The sequence below is a fragment of the Cinclus cinclus genome, chromosome Z (genome assembly GCF_963662255.1).
Source record: "Cinclus cinclus chromosome Z, bCinCin1.1, whole genome shotgun sequence".
NCBI classification, from domain to species: domain Eukaryota; kingdom Metazoa; phylum Chordata; class Aves; order Passeriformes; family Cinclidae; genus Cinclus; species Cinclus cinclus.
In genome coordinates, this window is record NC_085084.1 from 29652288 (window position 1) to 29672657 (window position 20370).

A 20370-nucleotide genomic window follows, 5' to 3' on the forward strand; every position below is an offset into this window, starting at 1 on the left:
CTCAACAAGTGAGCAGCGGGGCGGGAAACGCGAATTTCTAAGCAGAGTGGAGACGAAACGTCGCCAGAGATGGGAAGTTTCTCGCTACAGGTTGCATCTGCCTCTGGCATACTTCTTGAACTGCGCTGTAACCGAGTACCAAGAGAAGGAGTGAGGCGTGCTAGTGGTGCTCGAGAATGCAAGATCTGAGGAAGGAGCAACTCTGGGAGGTGGGTTCCCTCAGCTGTGCTGGGACTGGTCTCAGGTAGCCGAGAGGAAAGGGAGTCACGTCATCCAGCACACGTGTTAAACGAACTATCTGAGACAATATCAGGGCAGGGTAGGGGTCTAAAATCCACCCTAGCTACCCCGAGGGGCGAAAAGCAAGCGAGACAAGAGCACAGCTATCGGGAGGCTGGCCGGGTGCGAGACGCTTGGGCCGGCGGGGTCGGGAGCTCCCGCAGCTCGGCTCGGATCTCGACCGGGAGAGCTCCGGGCCACCCCTCCCTTTCCGTCAAGATAAAAGGCAAGAGCCCAGCTCTTTTCGGGGCGATTGAACTTCAGACCTGGGGGGGACAAGAGAAAGAAAGAAAGAAAGAGAGAGAGAGAGGGAGGGAAACTGGAGAGAGAGAGAGAGAGAGACGTAGAAGGCTGAGGGCTGGGAGGGAGGGAAGGAGGAAGGAAGGGAAGAAAGGGGCACCTTTAAAAGTTCAGCACGGAACAAAGTGGGGGAAGTTGCCAAAAAAAGAGCTCTGCATCCAGACTCGCTAGTAACTTCCCGATCCCTCCCTCCTTCTCATACACACCACACACACTTGTATTTTGCGCTGTCGTAAAACCCACGTGTCTCTCTCAGAGCCTGCCAGAGCCGAGCCGAGCGCCCGGACGCGACTGCGATGCGCAGCCACAGCAGAGGGAGCCCGGCGGCTCGCAGCTAGCCGGCCCGCTGGTGCCCGGCACCTGGAGGAGGATCACCCGGCTCCAGCGTGGACAAAGACCAGAGAAGTCTTTGCTCCCGGCCGTTGTCCGGCTCGAAGACTCCCGGGGCAGCCGACACCTCCGCACGCCCCCCGCACAGCAGCGCTCACCCCGCTCAGGTAAGGCAGACCCGGGCCGGGGCCCCTCCGACTTGTCCGACACAGCGGGGCACCTTCTCCCGGGGGCAGGGCACTGCCGGCCCGCGCCCTCCGCCTGTGAGCGCCCGAGTGGAAAACAGCAGAGCCCGGACAGAAGAGCCCCGCGCGTGTGTGCGTGCGACTGAACTTTCCTCCGCCTCCTCCTCCTCCCTGTTGTCAGCGGAGAGTGGTTCGCTTCCGCGCAGAGAGGGAAGGGAGTGAAAAGGGAAGACAGTGCGTGCTCCGGGGACGGGGTGAGCTGCGCGCCCCGCGGAGGGAGGATCTCCTGCGTGAGGGGCTGTCCGCCACCGCCCGCGTCCTGCCCGTGCTCCGGGGCGGGCACCGGGGGACAGTCTTGTCGCCCCGGCCACCACGTTTCTCGTCTTGGGGCTTTTCGGGACGAGGATTTCTTCTGGCGAGCCTGGCCACGGGCAGGGGAAGCGGCGGGCTCACGGTCCCGCCGCCGATCCCGCGCAGCTGCGGCGCGGAGCCCACGCGTGGCCCGGTGTGTCCGAGCGTGTGTCCGACCGCGGGGTCGGGGTGGCCCTGCCGGGGCGGGGCGGGGATCTCACGTCTTGTGTCCCCTTTCTCCCCACTCCATAGGCAGAGCGATGCTGAAGCCCGGGGACCCCGGCGGATCCGCGTTCCTGAAGGTGGATCCCGCCTATCTGCAGCACTGGCAGCAGCTTTTCCCGCAGAGCAGCCAGCTCAAAAGCAGCGGGCCCCTCGCCCAACTCCAGCCGCCCGAGAGAGCCGAGCCCCCGGCTGACAACCTCCGCCAGCGCCCGACCTCCCTGTCCTCCGCCTCCTCCTCCTCTTCGTCGTCCACTCCGTCTTCCTCCTCCACCTCGTCCTGCGTCGCTGCGGCGGCGGCTTCTCTGGCTGGTCTGACCTCCCTGCCTGTGACCCAGCTCCCGGTCTTCGGGCAGCTGCAGAGCTCGGAGCTCCCGGCCGGGGGAGCGCCCGCTCCCCTGCAGGGCAAGGATTTGTGCGGGGCCGGCAACGGCGGCGGCAAATGCGGTGACCGTGGTGCCGCTCGGTACCGCTGCACAGCCGAGGAGCTGGACTACTACCTGTACGGGCAGCAGCGCATGGAGATCATCCCCCTGAACCAGCACACCAGCGACCCCAACAACCGTACGTATCGTGCCCCTTCTCGCACTCCTGCACTCCTTACCCTCCGCTTCTCCGCGCACGGGGCCAACCCGGGGACGCTCCAGGCTGGGGGACCGCAGCTGGTGCCTGCTCTGTTCTCACTCCACCAGGAGCATCCTCCGTCTCGCCCTTCCCTTTCTTTAGTTTTTGCGTGGTTACCAGTTGTTTCAGGGGACGGGCGGCAACCCTTCAGTAGCAGTTTTTCTTGTCTGAACCCAAGTCCTTCCCTGGAAGGCACGCTTCCCCGGAAAGGTTGTGGCTGCGGTAGATGTCTTTCGGAGGGCTGCTTATGAAATTGGATTCAGCAAAGGCTCAGGGCAACTAGCTACAAAGCTGGTCCTTTCTCGCCTTGTATGCCCCCCTCCATTCCCGGCCGGAAAGCTCAGGCTTTGCCGAAACAGAAATCAATTTTACTCCTCCGAGCTGGGCAGGAGGAAAATTGCAGTTTCCATCAGATGGTCTAGGGCAAAGTTTTCCTCTTATCTAGGAGTGTAGTTTCCTTTCGGATCTCGTCAAAGTCTCGCTGGTTTTAGTTTTTACCCCTACGGAAAAGCATGACATGGTCATTTAAAGAGAAAAGCCGATTTTCTATGTGAAAAAGTCTGTTTGAGTGTCAGAATTAATTTAGGACTTGGCGGTTATAAAGAGTTCTAGACTGCTGTTGCCAATTATAAAGTAGGGAGGGTTTTTTTTTCAGGGGGAAGGGGGCGCCCCCATTATTAAACATCTGTATGGATGAGAGGTTGGTAATTTTAGAAACTGGCTCTGGCTGTCTTTTTTCAGCCCACTATATCTATCATTACGATGCAACAGAGAAAATCCACGGGATGAAAAGAACTATATGAACTCCTATTAGTTCATTAGTTTTATAACTAACATTCAGAGCACACAGATAGTTTCCTCTTAAAACACATGCATTTTTTATTCCTTTCAAACACTCTTTTATCCTAAGGTTTCTTTAAGCTCCTTATTTTTGTTGTCCTTCTCAATCACCACTCCCCAAAAGTCTGTTTAAGGAAGGGTTTTGAACAGACAAACGGTACCCCAAACTAGAAATCCTTAAACATATGCCCAAGCAAAACGCGGATTCATTTAATTTGATTTCAGATGAGGAGCTTGTTTTGAAAATTTCCATGACATGCATGCTGTTTCGTATTAATTAAACTGTATAGACGTTTCATCTTCAGGGCTGTGCATATGTGCGGGAGGAAAGTTGAGTCGGAGTTTGGGGAAGATTTTCCCGCCTTCTTAACATTGCAAATCTTTCTATATTGGATGTCGATTTTATTTTGAGCGAGTTCCTCGTGCTTAGTTTTACCCTGTAGTGAAACCTGTTGGTGTATTTTGTGTTCTTGGGTGAAGAAAACGTGATCTTATAAATTACATGCAGAAAACTGAATCCGAAATGCACTTCTAATTGACAACCGAACTGTTCAGAAAATACATGTTTTGTCTCTCGGAGCCGCTCTGTAAATCTAAAGAGTAAAGGTTTTAAAAGGAGGAAGGAATACTAAAAACCGGTTTAGGGGGGAAACATTTTTAAGGAGAGAGTGGAATAACAGCACCCCGCAGAGTCGGAGGCGAAGCCTGAATAATTTCCCGAGCGCGATATTAAAGGTGGATTCGGGAAAGCAAACCGGTCGACTGGGGAAAGGACGCTTGTGCATCGCGTCCGGCTCTGACTGGGAAGCCGTCCCCGTCGGAAGGACGGGCAGGGGGCAGCCAGCGCCATCTCGCCCTTTTTTTCTTTCCTCTTCAGTTAGATCTAAACATTTTTATAATTTACTTGTTTACAGGGCTGCTTTAGCTCCAGCGGTTATTAGTTCCCTCTGAGCGAAACTTCCAACACGAGCGTTTCAGTCTTCTGGGACCGAGCGCAGTTGCTTTGGGCAAGTCGTGCTAGGAAAAAAAAAAAAAAAAAAAAAAAAAAGGGGAAGAAGTAAACTGTCAGTGAAGAAGGAGTGCCGCAACTACAGCCTTTGCCGTGCCACGCACTCCAAGCACGATCAAGGGAACAAGCTGCAGGGCACGGGCCTGGCTGTCCTTGCACGGCTCCCCGAGCGCAGCCGGGGATACGCCAGCGGCCCGTGGGCAGGCGGGATTCCCAGCGCCTTGACTCTCACCCTCACTCGCGTTTCTCATCACTCCCAGACTCACTGCTCGTCTGAGGGAACGGAGATGGGGACTGTGGGTGAGATGAGGAGCCGTCTACTTTAGTTTGAGTTGTACTTGCTTGCTGCACTTCCATCTCCGGACAGCCCCACAGAGATCCCCAGACGGGTGGGTTCTCCCCAGCCCGGCATAGACACTCGCACACCGGGATTAATCCCCTCCCCGGAACGGGGGTGTCGACCTGCTCCTCTGCCGGGCCCAGCAGGCCTCCATGTGCTTCTCGGGCTCTAAACTTAGCCGTACCTCCTTCACCAACCGAGCGAGTGCCCCTTCTCCCCTACTTTCCCGAATACTACCCCTCTCTCCATTCAGAGCATCCCCGTCCTCTCCGGGGCACCCCGCGTGTCCCCGCTCCCCGGCAGGTCCCACCACCTCGGGAGAGGCGAACTCCGTCGATGTCCCGGCCGCTCTGCGGGGCCGCGGCTGGCAGGGGCGGTGGCCGGGCCCGCCGGGACGCTCCGAGCGCCCGCCGAGGCTGCCCCGGCCGCCCCAGAACCCGGTCCCGCTCCCCAGAGCCCGGCCCCGCTCCCCAGAGCCCGGCCCCGCTCCCCAGAGCCCGGTCCCGCTCCCCAGAGCCCGGCCCCGCTCCCCAGAGCCCGGCCCGGCGCCGGGCGGCCGCCGCGGGAAGATGGATGGGCGGCGGTTTCCAGTAGACAAATGCCTTGATCGTCAAATATCAATGAATATGGCACGGTCTAGGGCGAGGGAGCGGGGCGAGGGTCGCCTAGGAGCTGTGGGTTAAGCGTCTGTATATAATTGTTTTAAATTGAAAGGGGGTTAGCTAGGAAAATAATTAAAAAAAGAAACAACAAAAAAAACCCCCAACAACAACAACAACAAAAAAGCCAGTCTAGAGGCAAACCCCTAATTAAAGCCCAGCAATCTTTTCTCCCAGGGAAGTAAAGGGGATTATGTTAAAGCCCCGATAATGTGGCAGGCGGCTGGGGACCGTTTGCTTCCCAGCCGTGAATCTGGAAGGACGAGGGTATTTCTGGGCGCTGGGGGAGGGGCGCTCGGGCGGCCAGGAGGAGATCTCCTAGGGTGAGTCTGGGGGCTGCGGGACCAGCTTGTTCCCTTGGACGTTTGCCCCTAGCTTCTGGGGAGACGCTTCCGCACTGAGACCTCTGAGACTCCCCCACCGTCAGCAGAAGGCACCAACCTGCCACTGTAATAAATACGCTGTGTAAAACTGAAGTGCCATGCGACCAAGCACTTTGCACGCCTTTTCCCATTCAATTTATAGGGAGACAGTGTATATATAACATGTTGTGAAGTGGATCGGTGTGGAAAATATTCGGACTTTTTTCTTCTCCCTCTGGACTGCTGGTAACCTGTATGATTTAGCTATTTTACATCATTAGTTACCCAGCACCCTTAAACATAGCAGATAGCCATACATTAGATTGAGGTTAGAGAAGGTGGTGACTGTTTATTTAGGGTGATAAAATGGTCCATCAGCAGTAATCTCCATCGATATGTGCCACCAGGAGATGAAGGATGAGGGGACAAGCCACAATTAATTGCCCTATAGTTTTGTAGGAGAGAGTGGAGCCGGTGCGGACTGAACTTCGATCTCCTCTCCTAGCGCCTATTCATCATCTCTACATTGTATATGGGGGTCTCTCAGGGGCAGAGGGTGGCAAGGTTTATCTACACACAATATTCTCCTACCCTTCTCATACCTGACACGGAAATTTAATTCATTCATACCTAACAGGAGAAGGCAGGGAAAATCAAACCCACCTTCCTCAACCCGCCCCCCGCTCGCCTCTTAAAGCAACCCGAAAGCCTCTCTGCAGGCAGAGCGGCCCCCCTGACCCACTCCGGGGCGCCCAGGCGGGCTCTCGAACAGCATCCTGACCAGGGGACCGGGGTGTGCCTGACCCCCGGCCGGGAGTAGCGGACCCCGCCGCAGCTCCAGCGGGTGCGGGAGCAGCGCCCGTGCGGCCGGCGGGCTCCGCTCGCCTCCATGGACGAGGGGGGAAGGAACAGCGAGGGACTGACTGCAAAGCCCTGCGAGAGAGGGGGAGGGCGCCCGGGACCCGGTGACGGCCCTGGGTCAGAGGGCTGAGCTCGGTCCCGTTCGCTGCAAAGAGTATTTAGAATAAATAAGTCAATAAATAGAGGCATTTTTGCCCGACGGGAAAGTACATCTGTGCTTCGTCCCTCCGAAAGTCTGCCTCCAGTGAAGCAGACTGAAAGAATCTGCCAATAATTTTGTGAAAGGTGGTAGATACCAGCTCATCGATGAGGGAACTGAAACGTGGGGGAAGTTGTGCTTCCCTGGTAAGCTCAGGAAACGAAAGGGTACTGTCTCTTCCAGCCCTCCCTCCTGCTTAGCTGGGTACCTGGGCCCAGACAGGGATGCAGGGCCAGTCGTAGTGATTTATACTTGTAAGTGAGTAATACCATGTGAAATGATGGCCACTTACACTGGATACCTGCATGCTTGTGGTGAATTATGAAGCAGAGGGTCAGAGGCCACCCTTCTTTAATACCAGTAAACTGCAGGTATCCAGTCTAACTGCACCTTTGAAGCATATTATTGCTGAGGAAAAAATGTATTTCTTTCATTTATTGTTACAGCTGGTTTGCTGGTAAAAACACCATGTTAAACCCCAGCTTTCACTGACAAAATGCTTTTCCTTTCAGATTTGCTTTAAAGTGTGCAGCAGTAATGCTATTTCTGTTGGTGTGTGTTTAAAATTACATTTTGGGAGAACAGATATGTCCTTTTGCTTAGGTTTAGTACTTTAAAGTGTACTTACACGGAGTTATAGTACTGGCATTACACTGCATTCATTTTTCTGGAAGCACATAAACGGTAACATATTGCAGTCCTTCCATAAGAACTGTGCCAAACAACTCCACTAGGAAATCCTTTAATTTTCTTTTTCTTGCATCTTCCTTTCCTTAATCCTCCTTATCTAGAGAATATGAAGGTATAAAGTAAGAAACTGATCTGCTTCCAAAGTGTTTGGCTGTATCTGGGCCTGCAATGGAGTATTCCCACTGACTCTACCTTCCACATTTCTAGATTTTATCAGGACATACTCTGCTCTGGCGCAGTCCTCCTTTTTTTTTTTCATTTTCAGCAAGACCTCCAATTTTCTCACATTTCTTGTTTCTTCTTGACTTAATTTGGGGTCTGACTGATGTTATTACAGACAGTGGAATTACCCATTTCGACTGTTCTCAGTGAAGCCCTGTGCTCACACTCAGCTGCTCTCTGAGGAAACTGGAGGAAGGGCACAGTACACCTCTACTTGTCACTCTGTGTGGCCATCCCCTGGGAAGTTCACACTCGCAGAAGCACCCCTTTCATGTGAACTCCCCACACCATCGTGGGTCATATTGGCCATCATCCAGTCTGGAGACTGGTGATGTCAGTGGACCACAGCACTCTCCCTCCCAACCCCCCTTTTTTCCATGTCTTATTAAGCATGTTGGTGCAGTGTGTCACATTGTACTCTGCAGTATACAAAAATATGATGCTGTTGTTCCTGCTGTGAGGCAGGATAGTGTGTAAGTCTTGGAGTTTTGATTTTTTTTTCCCCAATCTTATATTATGGAAATTCTTCCCTTGTCCTCTGAGGCAAAGGAATGTACTGCCTACAGTTATGGTCTTTAAATGGGTACTTCCACATGTATTACATGAAAGTTAGTCACAGAAGAGAAAAAGATGCACAGTAGCTTTTTACTCCACGCATAGTAAAATATATCTAGGATGGCTTCCATTCCTTATAACATTTACGAGAATTTTTTAGATTTTATTTGTACAATTACACAACAACTAAAGTTAAATATATAAAGCATGAAACTAAGAAGAATTTTAGTACTGCTTAGTATTAAAGTCAGATTCTTCTCTTCTCATCAACAAGCCATTAACCAAAACAGCTTCAAAAAATGTTCCATTTTCCAAATTTTCAGCTTTGGCAGGACAAAGGGAAAGGACCACAGCAGGGGATCAGATACTGTGACTGCCAAGCATTAAGACATTACCACTGTTTTTTGGACAGTGGAAAATAAATATCACCAAGTGTGACTTTCTGTAAGGGTAAATGACAGTGACATAGGGTTTGTTTATACTCCTTGACAATTTCTTAGTTTCTTTTTCTTGGAAATGTAAAAATAATATGTTTAACACACATTCATGCACACAAATTGTCAGGATGAAGTTAAGAAATTATTGTTCTAGGCAGGTACTGAAATTTTTGTGCATGAAAAATTACGTATATCTAGTGGCTGGATGCAGGAACTTGGCACTGAAATTGTGTGACTGGAGTCATGAAGATACTTGAACATGTTTAATGAAAATTTCTCCAGAGATACAGTTCCTCTAAGAAAGTAATTGTAATCAGCTAGTTGTGAAGAGGGTTACACATTTAGAAAATATTAAAGGAGTACAAACAACTATAATTCAAGGGCCTAACCCTGGGTGCTAATTGACATCATGGTTAGACATAATTTCTTTAAGCTCTCAGTTTTCCTGTAAGATATTTTCTTTCTAACTTGTGTGGGTAGATGCCAAATTTCATAGAATCATAGAACAATTTGTGTTGGAAAAGATCTGTGAAGCCAACAAGTCCAAGTGTAGATGATAGAGCACAGCCATAATCTGTTTAGAGCATATCACATGCCAATTGTTTCAGATTGTGGGCTTGTTTTTTTGTTATTTGGGTTTTTTTCTTCCCTTTTCCTATTTGGGATCATTTCCTATGTGATCTCAAGTGCCAAACCGCAGCACTGCCCCTAACATCTCTGGATGTGCCAAAACCACAGGGTTTCTTGATGACCAGTTTAGAAGAGGAAAGGGAAAGAAGGATGCAGTGGTGATACCTCACTTTCCAAACTAGCTGTGGAAATAATAATAACAAAAAAAAATAAAAAAAACAACAAACCCAACCGTCCCTCCCCTGCCTCCCAGCATATACTTGATGCCTTTTATTCATCATGCCTCAGAATGGTTGCAGGAATATCTGCTGCATTCTTTTAGGACTCGCCAGAAATATCTTCCCCGGGGTCCTGAAAATTCCATCCTGCATCCACCTCTAATTGATGTGGCTGAGAGAGCAAAACCCCTCTGCAGCTGTGGTTTAGCCCAACAGAAGTTGTTTTGTGGCAGGGATTATATCGTTAAGTCAAGGTGAAATTGCACCCTCCAGCCAAAATCAAGATTTTGCTGGCTTAAGTGCCGTCCCCACTATGTGGCTTTGTCCTGCCATGCTGGCCAGTGCTCCTTCATCCTGCCTACTTCATCCTGCCTTCTGCCTTCCTTCTTCTGCCTCCTGCCCTGACCTGTGAGGGATGGATTGCATGGGACCAGTAGCACATGCAGCCCTTCTGCAGGGGCACCAGACTCATGCACAGCTCAGGGCTTGTCTCCTTGCTGTCTGCTCAGATCTGTAACACATGCTGTGGGTGGGGAACTTGAACAGATGAGCACTGGCTGGAGACATGTTTTCTGCAAGACTCAAAGGTGTAATGGTCTTGAGTGAAATTATCTTCCATGTGTAACTTAGTGATAATATCTTGTTGCTGAACGCACCACTTTTTTAATGGTAAAATTTAATAGAGGATTACAGGAAGAGTGTTTATGTAGCATGCCTAAAACTGGAGAATACTCATAGAAGCCATAATTTGAAGATGCATCTTTTATTGTGCTTTAGCAGCTTCTGCTGAAATGAGGAGATGGTTTTCCTTTGGAGGATCTGTAGGAAAGAGGCCTACTTAATACACAGAACATCCACTTTGGAAGGAAGAACATCTGAGTCAGGGGCCCTGAGAATTGAAACTGTGGTTGCAGGCAGACTAGCAAGTCTAAATATGTGGCATAGACCAAGAAACTCCTGCTTCTGTAGTGAATGCTCTGCTCTGTTTTTATAGATAATGATATATAAAATTATTAGGAGAAAGATGTAAGACTTGCTACAAGAGTACTGCACCATAATTATTGGTTTTTTCTTCGTATTTCTAGAACAAATTTATATGAAAACCTTTATTGTGCTACAAACATGAAATGTGAAGAGGATGGCAACTTATTTCAAGAGATTCATTGTTACGTTAACTCAGCATATCTCCAGAGAAATTAATTTCTTGAACATGAAACATTTTCCTGGAAGATGTACATTTGTGGTGCATGGAAGAGTGCGCAGTGGACACATTTAACCAAAATTTTCTTTGCTCAGAAAAGAGAAGTCATGGTAGGACCCTCCCGAAATAGAGACATGTCATTAATTATTAACAACAGTTAGGGAAATTAACAGTTTTACAAACTGATCTTTTTCACAGGAATTGCTCACATACTCAGATACACTGTTATCATCTTTTGCCTAGCTTCAGTTACATGTAACAGGCAAAGAGCATGCATTTTCATTCTATATATAGAATTTCAAATGTGTGCTAGGAACCAGTAAAATTTGCTGCATAATTTCTGTTTTAAGATTAGATTTGTCTTTAGGAAAGTAAATGTGCATGCAGGCTCCACTTCATCATTCACAAAGTTCTGGTATATTTATTTTATTTTCCAAATAGACAGGCACACACACACATGTTAATGTAAAAAGCAGGGTGAACGTTCATTTAAAATAAGGCCTAAATTAAATCTTGTTCCAATTAAGCCCTTGGGCTGAGCTGTGGTAAGGCAGTTGAGAGGACTTGTAAGGCACTACGACTGTGTTTTAAAATGTCTCACTGAAACACACTGGGATGGCTTAACTGGGCTATTTATATTAGTCAAAAAATTCATCTTTAAAAACATTGTTAATGTAAATGGATCTTGGCAGGTTTGTGACTACACCAGGCTTGCAAATTGTCTGCAGGATTTCTGCTCAGCCTTTGGAATTTCTTATTTAGGGTTCTGGCGAGGTCTGGGAAACCAGCCTGAGCAGCGCACGAAAGGGCGCGGTGCGTATGAGCGCAGGCTGTGCTGCCGTGGAACGACAGCGCCGGGATCTGCGCGATGTGGCCACGGCGGTGGCGGTGGTGGGCGGCCAGCAGCACCGTGCTGACGGTGTTTTTCCCTCTTTGTCCCTCAGGATGTGACATGTGCGCTGATAACCGCAACGGGGAGTGCCCCATGCACGGGCCCCTGCACTCCCTGCGCCGGCTGGTGGGTACCAGCAGCGCGGCCGCAGCAGCCCCGCCGCCCGAGATCCCGGAGTGGCTCCGGGACCTGCCCCGGGAAGTGTGCCTGTGCACCAGCACTGTGCCTGGCCTGGCCTATGGCATTTGTGCGGCACAACGGATCCAGCAGGGCACCTGGATTGGGCCCTTCCAGGGAATCTTGCTCTTGCCAGAGAAGGTTCAAGCCGGTGCCATCAGGAACACTCAGCATCTCTGGGAAGTAAGTTATCATCTTTCCTTCCTTGTCAAATTTAACCTCTTTGAAGTAAACATGGAGTGTGACTGTATGCAGTACTAGCACCAGAACTAGCCATGAAAATAAGCAAACAAACCCACAATTCAAACAAACCGAGTAAGCAGGTTTGGAAATTTAGCCAGTGCAAGCAAAAGACTTGCTGTGATGAAGGTAGCCAGAAAACCAGTGGACAGCACAGACAATTGCACAGAGCTCCAATTGGTCTGCAGAAGAAGAGCTGGCTGTTGAAGGTGCTGTAATATGTAGTAGAGAGACTTGATTAGAGAAGTCTGAAACTTTTACAACACCTGGTGCTTTCTATATTTTGACCTGAGTTACAAGAGCTGATGGTGCTCTCAGGTCACATCCCCAGATGTATCATGTTTGAGCAGCACATATGAGTTGAGATGGAGTGCTGCACCGTTGCTGTGGCCCCCAGACAGTCCAAGAGAGCTGCTGAAACTAGCCCAGGACCCCACTCTCTAGCACAACCCTTTGCAGAGTCAAGGGGTTAGTGCTTGTTCAGTCTAGTTCAGCTCTGGTCCTTATCTACTGTGCATTCCCTTAATGAGGTTTCCAACACTTTTGTGTAAAAGTCACTTTTAGGTATCTCAAGGTGGTTTTTGTTGTTATTGTTGTTGTACTTTTTTTGTTTGTTTCTTTGTTTTTTTACATATCTGTCACCGTCTTGGACATAGTAACAGTGATAACTCTTAGGGAGTACCTATAATCATGTGTGTGAGAAAGAGCTTGTTCTCTTCCTAGTAATTTGCCATTAATTTCTTCTTTGATTTGTACCAAGAAGTGTAATTTTTTAGTTCTGCTTAGTCTTCTGGAGCTGCAATCTCTGCTTGCCTCAAAGCAAGCTGCAACAATCAGTAGAAACATGCCCCTAGATCTGTAATATTTGCTCATCTAAATCAAATCCAAATCTTCAGAATATAAGGAACCCACGAAGATGCAGAGTGTTTTTACTGTCCTCAGCTTGTGCAGAGTGTAAGTGAATGGATCTTTGAAAGATATTTAGGGGTGTGGAAGAGCAGGAGCTCCTGTGTTTTCCTACGTGTAAACAAATATTAGACAACATGTCAGGGTTTTTGTCTCAAGGTAGTTACCCAAAAATGCCATTGTGGCAAGAAGGAAATTTTCACATTAATAAGATCAGTCTCAGAATACACCTGAATGTGATCATCAGAACTGGATGAATTGGGAATTTTGTGGTTGCCTCCAGTGGAGGTGGAATTTCTTTTGTGCAGCAGATATTGATAATTTGGATTTAAATCTGTTCCTACCAAAGCCCAATGATTATAATTACAGTATTTTGGGATATATTATCGATCAAATATTTTTTATGGAACACTTTATAATGATGTTGGAGGGTCTAATTGTTAAGAAGGATATTGTGATTTAGACTAGTCTAATTAACAGAATATATAACAATAAAATGAGATTGCCAGATCCACATATTACATAAAATAATGAAATTTAGATAAAATAAATGGAGACAGATAATTTTTCTTAAATATTTACATTATCAATTTAATTTTAAAAAATCTATTAATTAATTTTATGCAAGTAAATTTGCAAATCTTGACAATATCTTTTTAAATAAGCAAGAATTTCAAATAATATTTCAGATTACTTAAAAACTATTTTGAAGCAATGAAAGAAACTAGGGCTTTTCTAAAAAACTAAAAGCAAAAACCAAAAATATACTAAGGAAAAAATAAAAAACAGTACTATTGTGTGGATCAGATTCAGGTCATAAATGGTTGCCAGCCGAGTTTTTGTGCAGGATTACCCTTATGCTCTTAACACACAACACAGATTTCCTGTTGGCTAGCAAAATGAATGCATGCATTTTAATTGAATTATGTTAAAAATATTAATTCAGTTTGATTGAATAATATGTATTGCTGGGCAGCTCCTGATCTTGAATTATTTCTGTCAATGACAAAAACTGTTATCAAAGAAATGCATACTTTAAGCTCTATCTGAAATTTTGCTGTTTCTCATTTGCTTTGTCTTTCAATTTGGCATACCTTATCTATCAGAAAACCAATGCTTAATAAAGAAAAATTTATGAAAAGAAAGTTAGCAGAAAGTGTGTGTGATTTTAAAACCCAGATCCACGAAAATACGTAAATGACAGTATATATCTGTAATCTATTTCTCATTTAGCCTACATGACATAGGAGTGTGGAATAAATCACTGTAAATAATAAAGGAATGTATCATCATAGTCCTGTTATAAAGTTGTGGCTTTAGTCAATTCTCTTCCACCAGTGTTTCCCAGACAGCTGCAAATGGAAATCTGTCTACAGATCAGCTGCTCAGCGTTAGCCCTTGATGGACCTTATGGACAGAATTTCACATTTTTAGTATCAAAAATGGCATTGCAATATTTTACTCTCAGCACTGTGAAGTTGATAGATACTTGTTTTAGTTTACAGTTCTTTGTGTGCACCAGGCAGACAAAAGGGCTATGGCAAACATTTTTAAGCATAGTTGCTATTTTGGTTGCTTTTTTTTTTTTTTAATACTCTTTGTTGTGGGAAACATCAGAAGCACTGCATTTGATCTATAGTTAAATGCTACGGAAATATGCTTCAGTCTGTCTGCACAAGTGTTCCCACCATGCACTTGATGTTTGCTTTGTATGTAATCCATACAGCATAACATACAACGACTCAGAGTAAATTACAGACCATTCCATTACCTCACAACAGGCCTTGACACCTATGGGTGTTCATGGGAAATTATTGAGTTCTCTCACAATCAGCCAAGATAATTTTTTATAACTTACAGAAAGATCAGTCTTTCAGAAAGCCAAAAATATTAGTCATTTCAGTTGTAGTGCTTTTTTTTCCCCTTTGGCCCACTTCCATAACCAGAGTTTGCTTGTATTTTATAAAAATACAATAAACTCTGATTTGTTTAAAACAAAAACAGGACTGGGTGTATTAAATAAACACTCTCTTTGGTAATACAGGCATTTATTCCAGCAGTGCTTGATAATTTTTTTTTTTGATGTAGTGAGAATAATCCTTTTGTTTTTGCAAAGAAACAGAGACTTTCTTAGCAATTAGGTCTTACTGATGAGAATGAGATAATTTTCCGCTAATGTGTTTTCTAATAAAGAAGTGGAAACACACACTTGATTCCAACGTATATGAAAACATTATCTCAATTATTAATGTGTCTTTACTCCCTGGAGATAAATTAATCTAGTTGCACATGGTTTCCCCTTTCTGTTTAACATCAAAATTTAATAAGAGTAGACTTAAGGAATGCATATGATATACACTTAAATTCTACTAGAATAAAACACTGAGGTTTAAATGTGCATACATTTTAGTAGTAGAAATTTTTCAGGCTCCCAACTTTAAACTGTGAATTCTGGAAACAGCTAATTTGTAAATGGTCTTTTCCCCTGCAAATGCAGCTTAGATGAAAAAACTTCTACTGACATTCATATCAAAGGATACAGTCTTATAGTTTCCTGTTCTTCGTGTGCCTGATAAAGAGTCTTGCTGTCTCTTTTTTTTGTTTTTTTTCCTTTCATTAGTGGTCCAATAGTTTTGGTTTTTTTTTTATTTGCAACAGCCTAAGAATGTCAAATGGATTATTTCACTTAATTTCAACTTTACATAATTGCAGTTTAGCATTTTTGGAAGTAATGGTTTATCATATGCAACTCTTTTTTACAGGGATGAGCAAAGTTTTATATATATATATGTATGTATGCATCAGGGTGTTCACTAGTAAATACAAAATGCTAAACCTGTGTAACTGATTTTCCCCCTAAAAAATTCCCTCTCTCCCCACCTTCCTTCCCTCCCCCTTTCTCCCAAATTAACTGGCATAAGAAAGAGTGCATGTCATCTTAATAAAGTACCATGTTGGTACTTGTTGGCCTTCTTTTGTCTCAACTGAAGCAAAAGAAAGCATTGCCTTTGCCTTCTGCTGGACCAAGAACAGGCATTTTGCTGGGATGCATGCTGGCCAGGGTCTATGCAGCAATACTGGACATTTTTGAACAAATTAATATGAACAGAGAATCCTTAGCCTTCAAATAAAGCACTCATTGCAGTTATGGTGACAGATTCCTATTCAGATTCTCAAGGCTGCAGTTTTGGACTAAATTTGCTGTTACAGAAAAGCACTGAGGGGTAGAATTATGTACATGCTGTCATTCTATTAAAGTGAAAATTATGTTTCTACACGATCCATCATCTAATATTCCAGACTGCTTGTCAGCTCTGTTTCAAATTTCTCATGTTCATGAAATTCAAGTAATTTTGTCTTGAAAAACCTCCTTAGTTACTTTACTATTGCATCTTAAGTTATTCAGAGTAACAGCTAGAGTTATTCTGTTATTTTCTTGTTTTGGCATTTCTGAGAACTTTGTGTGATGTACAATCCTTGCATTTATTTTCCATTGAAAAAGGCCAATAACTTTTATTCTTACATGAATTTTAAGTTCCCATGCTGTGGGGAAATATCACTAATGTGGTCAGTAGCATGCTAAACTGTAAGCTCAGTAAGAAGACATTCAATGCCACAGCTTCCTTAATTTGTGTACCTTTGAAGAAAATTGCACTAAACACCTACAAAGCAGCCCTCTATCCCTGGTATTTCTGGATCACTTACTAACACATTTTCCCAGAAAACTTCTGTAACTACAAACTCCTTTCCTAAGGTCAATAAAAAGTTAGTGTGATCCCAAGTGTGGAAAGTACTTTAGATTTAATAATTTTTTGTTCTTAGAAAAGCTAAACAAGGCCCTGATATTTCTCTTAGAAGACTTGTGACTTTTACAAGACTTTCTCACATGTTATCTTCATGTATCTCCATGTTTTTGGTGTGTTCTTTCCGTCTACACAACATATGTATCGCATGCCTAAGCACATGTGCTACAAAATAAATCTAATTTGGCACAGGGACAGATTTGCTTCCTATTGAACAAAGTGAAATTTGGAATTAACTTTGGTGTTTGGAGTTGGATACAGCCCCAGAATTTTAACAGTGTTACTGGAAACAGGAATTCCAAGGACTGCATGGACCATGCATATGTCTGGACATGCACTATTCCTAGAGAAAAAATATTTTCAAAATTTGTAGATCATGCAGGGACTATCTGTTTTGCCATGGCATATAATCTCACCTTGGAGATTTTGTTAGGTAATATGCAAATATACTGAAGTGGAACACAAATAAATATAAAAGCTCAATTCTGTCCTTATTTGACCACTACCTTTCTGAGTCGCTGACCAGTGTTATGGAAACATTTGACATTTAAATTTAATTAATTATAAAAGCAATTTCCACTGTTGGATGAGACTAGTTTGTAAGATCTGAAATTGTAATTAATTTATGATACCATTAACAGGTAATTATTTCTACTGACTTTTTGATTCAAAACTGGTAAATAAAGGCAGTGCTCTAGTGACCTATACAGTGTCCAAAATGTGCTGTGGGCCTGATGTCAATAATGTATTTATTAGAGACCTGATTAAGCAAAATAGTGCTGGGTGCTTTTCCAGGTGGTGGTGACACTCAATACTCTGCAGAACTGCCTCTACCACTGCTCTGTGTGCTTTGATTCCCAGATTCCGTGGTATCAAATGCGCATGGACTTTAAACTGCAGACTTTTAAGTAATCCCTTAACATAAAAGCTGGAAAATTCTGCCCAGGCTATACCTCCTCTCCACACACTTGGCACCTTTTCCAGATAAGTTACAGAATTCCATTATCCAAATTGTTACACATGCGTGACAGAGGTTGACCTTTAGTCATGTCAATCCTTTTTGCGTAGGCTTCGGGCTCCAGCCTAATGGCTCAAAGCCTGATTTACTCACTGTAATAAGGGCAGGAGGTCGAGCAATTGTCAGCTTGCCTGCTCATACTCGTCTCAGAGCCTGGTTGAAGGCTGTTAACACAAAGCTTTTCAAAGTGAATTTACAACCACCACCACTGACATAGGCCAATCAGTACACCATAAATGTCAGGTTAGTGAGATTGAGCAGTAAGTAAAGCACTGCCAGCCCACTATTGGCTGAAATCAATTGCTTAAGGTTTAACTGAGAATAGCAATGCATGCACGACTATGTCTGCAAAACCAGCTTGAGGGTGGAGAGTGAGTTGGAGGGTGGTTTAGGTAGAATTACCCACCAGCCACAGCCATAGCTTCGTGTCTTGCATTTACTCTTCTTCCATTTGAACAATGTCTGCTCTGACAGAATCCACAGTCAAAAAGTTGTTGGACCAGCCTTTTAGTTAAAGAAATAAGATTATTCTTATTTCCACAGGTAAAAATCTATGGGGAAAAAAAAAGGGTAGGGGATAGAACAGTGGACTTACTTGGACAAAGGATGTTAGGAATCTTATTTCAGTAATTCCCAACTATTTTTAGTCCTCTATGCCCCAGAAGGTTTTTTCATAAGGAAAGTGTGGTGCTTTTTTTTTTGCCATTGGTTTGTGACTGGAAACTATCACAGGTTTCACTAATGAGTGATTACGTACCTGATGGTCTGAATATCCATGAGATGTAGTTACCCGCAAGACTGAATGTTTTTATCATTTTGTGTAGTGACAGCTTGGACAACAATTCATTTGGCTTTGAAAGCATCAGCATTAAAATGTAGAAATCCATTAAAATGCTGTATGCCAGGATTTATAAATTAGGCAATTTCCTTGATTATTGCAATCATTTACAAAATTGATTGTCCCAGTGTGGTATAGGCAGATTTCAGCAATGATCATTGACAACAGGCACATCCTCTAATACCTATACTCATTGTTCTTTAAAAGAAAGCCACTCTACTGTGAGGTTATTCTCCATCTCAAGGTCAATTATGCATTGAAAAAGTCTACTAATGTAGAAGATCACACATCTTTAAAGTAGAACCACATCAGCTATTTATAGCCTGTAATGATAGCTAGAACACTTATTTTTTCTTTCTCTTTGTAATTTGTTTGTTGACAGCCAAGGCATTCATTTGAATCTGTAGCACATATACTTTTTGTGATCTGTTATTGAAAGGTAAATAATTTTGGCAAATTGCAGCTGTAAATATTTATTTGATTGAAGATTTAAAAGTCAATACTGTATTTTATTTGTTGCATCTTAAAGTTCTAATTAACCAATAGGTATAGAGTACAGTAACTTGATTTGGATCAATTATTTCTGCAACACACAATCAAGAAATGATGTCACAGAGTAAATATGCTCTAGAAGTTTTCCTATATTAAAAGAAGTACAATAAAGCCACAAAATGCTAGCCACCAACCACAAAACCACAATGCTTTCTACTTGCTTGGAAACAAGCAATGTGCATGGTAAAAACCTTAAAATGTGGGTGATTTCAGGAATTTCTTTTTGCAAACTGTACATGAGGTTCAGTCGTAGCTGGAAAAAAAACTATTTTGTATTATATGCATATCAGGACTTTCCAAGACTCATGTCCTGCAGTTGTTTATCAGTCCTTGCCTAGACAAATAGCCATTGATGTCATCAGGAGCTTTGATTTAAGGAGTTTTCAGGCATGACTGACTACCACAGTACCAGTGTAATCACAATTCTTAAATCTCTTTTTTAAAAGATAAGTGAGTAGCTCTTTCAGATTGGCAGAACCACCTGCATATTGTTTACTGCTGTCTATACAACAGCAATATTGCAGTAAATGTAGAAGGACCTTTGTATAAATGGATTCATTTGACCTAAAAACAATATTTGGCTGTGAAGAAAGGGAGGTTTGTGCTGCTAGTGGCTGTGTAGTAGTGCACTGTGTTTAGTTGATGAATATTAGAATCAAAGAAAAACATTTTTTTCTGCATCTTGCAAAAAAATGTGTAGCTCATAAATTTGTTGTCTGTAGTACGTTGCATATTAGTTGTCTGGATTTAGCAAGATGTACATAAACAATTCTGTATTTTATCAGTAATTCAACCTGACACTTTCCATGTGGAGACGTACTAGTGTATCAGAAAGCAAATTTATTGACCTGAGGTTATTTCCAAAAATGTTTTGATTTAATTTGTAGACCATAGAAAAAAAGTGACTTTATTATATCTACCAGTTCCTGTGAAATAGGGGCTACAGGAAGGTTCTGTTCTTCATGTTGTTCACCTGTAATGGAGCCCTGGATTTGCAACTAGAATAGTGGTCAGTATTACAATCCTAAAGTAGTAATCCTCCATTAAGTGTCTTCTAAAACACATATGAAGTAAGCAAATCTAAGGTTCACTGTTTTTACCTAGACTAATCTTCTAGTTCTGTAAAGGCCTCTGGTTTGGGCTTTTAAAATATTTTATATGCACCTTTTGCCTGTTGCCATGTCAGCATTCACTGTGGAAAGCAGGGTATTAGTTTTTTATCAATCTGTGAAAGGAATTCCATAGAAGTGTGGATTGGTGACTGGCACCATTTTTAGACTGTAATTTTTCAAAAAGTGCTCACCATTTAAGCAAAAATAATTTTTAAGTGTTCTCTTTTCTAGATGTTATTTTTATTATCCATTTCTATATTTTTTTTCTGTTTTTCTTTCTATTTCAGTTTCTGCTTCTATTCTTGTTCCTATTCTATT

General features: G+C 44.0%; 1 protein-coding gene across 1 annotated transcript in view; it reads left to right on the forward strand.

Annotated features, from left to right (window-relative positions):
• The first annotated feature begins 1705 nt into the window (after positions 1 to 1705).
• PRDM6 (PR/SET domain 6) overlaps positions 1706 to 20370 on the forward strand; it is a 73563-nt gene continuing 54898 nt past the window's right edge. Inside the window, exons 1-2 of the mRNA XM_062513674.1 lie at positions 1706 to 2231; positions 11459 to 11766. Coding sequence (XP_062369658.1) covers positions 1706 to 2231; positions 11459 to 11766 — 834 coding nt within the window. The remainder of the gene's footprint in view (positions 2232 to 11458; positions 11767 to 20370) is intronic.